The 3,131-nt window shown below is 55.0% G+C and overlaps 2 protein-coding genes across 2 annotated transcripts in view; one reads left to right on the top strand and one right to left on the bottom strand.

The window, feature by feature from the left end:
• The window catches only part of PPTG_08210 (tRNA pseudouridine(38-40) synthase), a 1,861-nt gene extending 558 nt beyond the window's left edge, over positions 1-1,303 (top strand). The window contains exon 1 of the mRNA XM_008903149.1: positions 1-1,303. This exon is cut by the window's left edge and continues 558 nt beyond it. Within this exon, the coding sequence (XP_008901397.1) occupies positions 235-1,116 (882 nt within the window). The 5' untranslated portion in view covers positions 1-234 and the 3' untranslated portion in view covers positions 1,117-1,303.
• A 240-nt stretch (positions 1,304-1,543) lies between these two features.
• On the bottom strand, positions 1,544-3,131 carry PPTG_08209 (hypothetical protein). The gene has a single exon (XM_008903148.1). It carries the CDS (start codon positions 2,970-2,972, stop codon positions 1,710-1,712), a length of 1,263 nt encoding a protein of 420 aa, XP_008901396.1. The 5' UTR covers positions 2,973-3,131; the 3' UTR covers positions 1,544-1,709.

Below are 3,131 nucleotides of genomic sequence, written 5' to 3'. Positions count from 1 at the left end.
CTCCGTGTGCGCTCGAATTTGCCGGTAACGGCTGAGCTGCTCAGTGCGTCTTCTATTGACGATGTGAGGCCCGGTGAAAAGTTTCAAGTGCGCTTGGCCACTGACGAGGAGAAGACACTGACCGAAGTAGACTACGCTTCGCACATTAACCGTGCGCTTCCAGCCGATATTCGGGTGTACTCGGTAGCGTCCTGCCGTCCAGAGTTCAGTGCTCGATTCGACTGCAAGGCCCGCATGTACCGCTATTTCTTCGTGCGACGCGACCTAGACATCGAGAAGATGCGAACTGCTGCGCAATATCTCGTTGGCAAGCACGATTTCCGCAATTTTTGCCGTATCGACCCCAACTGTCATGTGTATGAGCGTAATGTGCGCTCGTTCGAGATCGTGGAGTGTCCAGGCCAACGTGCCGATGACCCAAGTCAACAAATGTACCGATGTGAGGTATTCGGCCGTGCATTCCTGTGGCATCAGGTGCGCTGTATGGTAGAAGTGTTGTTCTTGGTCGGCTCTGGTCGAGAGGAGCCTAGCATCATTCCTAAGCTGCTGGACATTGATCAAACACCACGTAAGCCGCAGTACGACATGGCATCGGACTTGCCACTTGTGCTACACGACTGCTATTTTGCAGACCCGGACGATGCGGAGGCATCTGGCCCACGCTTCGAATACACGCCGCTTGCGTTGCTGCAGGTGCATGCTCAGCTCACGGAGATGTGGGAGCAACGTAGCGTGCAGGCGGCGATGTTGCGTAGCCACCTTAATGCACTCGAGGCATTCCAGGTTGATGCAAACCTCGTGGTGAAGGATTTGGATCATTACGCGCCCAAACTGGAGCAATTGATGCGGGAGCGCAATCTATTGACCGATGAAGGTGGCGTGGTTAGTTGGAAAGAAGTGAGTCCGTTGCTTCCGTTGTCCAAGAAGCGGAAGACGTTGCCACTGGCGAAGCGCGATACGGGCCACTCTGTCGATGAGCGTAAACGCAAAGCGCAGGAACGCAAGCGTCGACGTGAGGAAGAAGAGGAGACTGCGACGCAGGTGGCCAAGGAGGTCAAGACGGAGAGCAGGGACCACGCAAGCTCACACGAGCTGGCTCCCGCGGCGTCATCTTGATCTGTTGATAGAGTGCAATCACCCAAGGTATCGAGTACATGTTGCCCTGTTGAACTTTGATGTGAATGTTTGCCAAACCTACACTTCTGAACTGTATTGAAGTGATCTCAAAAACTTTCCATCCCTATAGTCGAGCGGCTCTGATAATTTGCAACACAAAACGTTTTGACAGTTTTTCATTCCGTATGACAAAGCGGCTCTTTATAATTTGCGAACACGCAACACACAACGTCTTGACAATGGCTACACTTTGGCGCACGCTGACCAGTCAATCTCCGTAGCTGCAGACGAAGCGATCTTCGGCGGTCTCCGTTCAGCAGAACTTGGCGTTGCTTCATCTGCCTGAATGTCTGCCTCGATGTGAGCTCCGCCAGAAGTTTTGTGCAGCAACTCATTTTGCTGCAAAAAACTGAAAAAAAAAAAAAAATCGAAGGTGTCAAACATTTTTTTTAGTAAATACTGCATGGCCAAGGCGACCTAGATAAACTAACTATTGGTACACGGGGTTACGACTCCGCTTGCAGCAGCGTTGCCATTTTCTATGATACATTTGTAGGCCGCGCTTGATTTGATAGATGAATGGAATACTGGTTTCACACCGAGCCCACAGTGGCAGCAGCCGCCCGCTTCTTCTGAGCCTCGGCCGCCTGAGCCGCCTCGATGGGCGTCACAGGCACGACCTCCTGCTCGTCCTGGTTGAAGCACACAATGATAGCGCTGACATTGTCGGTGGATCCGAGTGCGATGGCGTGGCTCACGAGCTCTTCGGTTGCGTGCTGCACGTCGCCATGCAGTCCCAGTTTGGCACGCACGAAGTTCACTACGTCCTGAGGTGCCATGACGTCGTAGAGGCCGTCGCAGCCGAGCACCATGAACTCGTCCTGGCTCTTGATCTCGTGGACCACGAGGTCGGGCGTGGCGCAAACCAGGTCACCGTTGAATCTGTTCTTGAATTCTCCTCGTCCGGTCTTAAAGTCGATGTCTCCGAACGCCCTGGATACTCCCAGCATCCCGTAGATGCGGCCCTTGGAGATCTGTCCTTTGGCTTTAAGGATCCGATCCCGTTCACTGGAGAGATCAGGAGTGTGGGCGATGCACAGATCCTTGGCCTGGCCGTTCGTGGACAATACGATCTGCGAGTCCCCTACACTGGACACCAGAGCCGTGGTGCCGCGGATCACTACCGATACTGCAGTGGATCCGCTGGGCAATTGCTGCTTGAAAATTTCTTCATCTGTAGCGGCGTAAGCTGTCCGGACAGCATCGCTCAATTCAATGTCAGCCGGCGGCAAACTCCGTACAGATTCCGGCTCGTTGGTGGGCTTTTGGAGGTGACTGAACACGTTTTCGTGCAGCTTTTCGGCCAGATATTCGGCCACTTCGGGTCCTCCGTGACCGTCGTACAGTCCGAAGAAGGCTACGAGGTCGTCGTCCACTTTCCGTGATGTGGTGGCTTGTCTGTCCTCGTTGTTTTTGCGAATGCCCGTGTCGGAATAGGTGCCGTAACTCACGCGGAGTTGCGGGAAGTACTGGCCTGCTGGTCGGTGCAGTACCAGTGTGCGCTCGGTGTCTGAGGCAGTAGTGGCAGTGGAGAAGACGCTGCCACTCGGACTGGCAGGTGAGCAGTTGCTGGCAGACGGAGACGCGACGGCCTCGAGTGCCATGCCACGCTCGCCAAAGATGCTGAAGACGTCGCGGTGCGAGTCGCTGGTGGGCGGTCGATGCGCGCCCACGCCGCTCTCATCGCGGGCCTGTTGCTTGGAGGCGGCTTGCAGGAAGATCTGGCTGAGGCTGGGGCGCTGCTCGTGCTCGCTGGAGCTGTTGGGCAGGACGTCCTTAGACGTCTGACAGCCCATCGAAAGCTTGGGAAAGCGGATGATTGCTGCTGTCGGTGACGAAACTCGGCGAGTTCCGTTCCAAGAGGTGTCTGCAGAAATGGGAAGTGGGGGAGCGAGCGGTTAGTCAGGCATGCAAACAAGTAGGCGCGGGGGGTGTTGAAATGGAAAGAAAAAAAA

The sequence above is a fragment of the Phytophthora parasitica genome (genome assembly GCF_000247585.1).
Source record: "Phytophthora parasitica INRA-310 unplaced genomic scaffold supercont2.15, whole genome shotgun sequence".
Classification (NCBI taxonomy): Eukaryota; Oomycota; class Peronosporomycetes; order Peronosporales; family Peronosporaceae; genus Phytophthora; species Phytophthora nicotianae.
The sequence above is the reverse complement of the archived record's forward strand: the minus strand, read 5'-3'. Positions and strand labels throughout refer to the sequence as shown.

Coding starts and splice junctions, on each gene's coding strand:
- PPTG_08209 (XM_008903148.1), bottom strand. CDS start 2,972: ATGGGCTGTCAGACGTCTAAGGACGTCCTGCCCAACAGCTCCAGCGAG.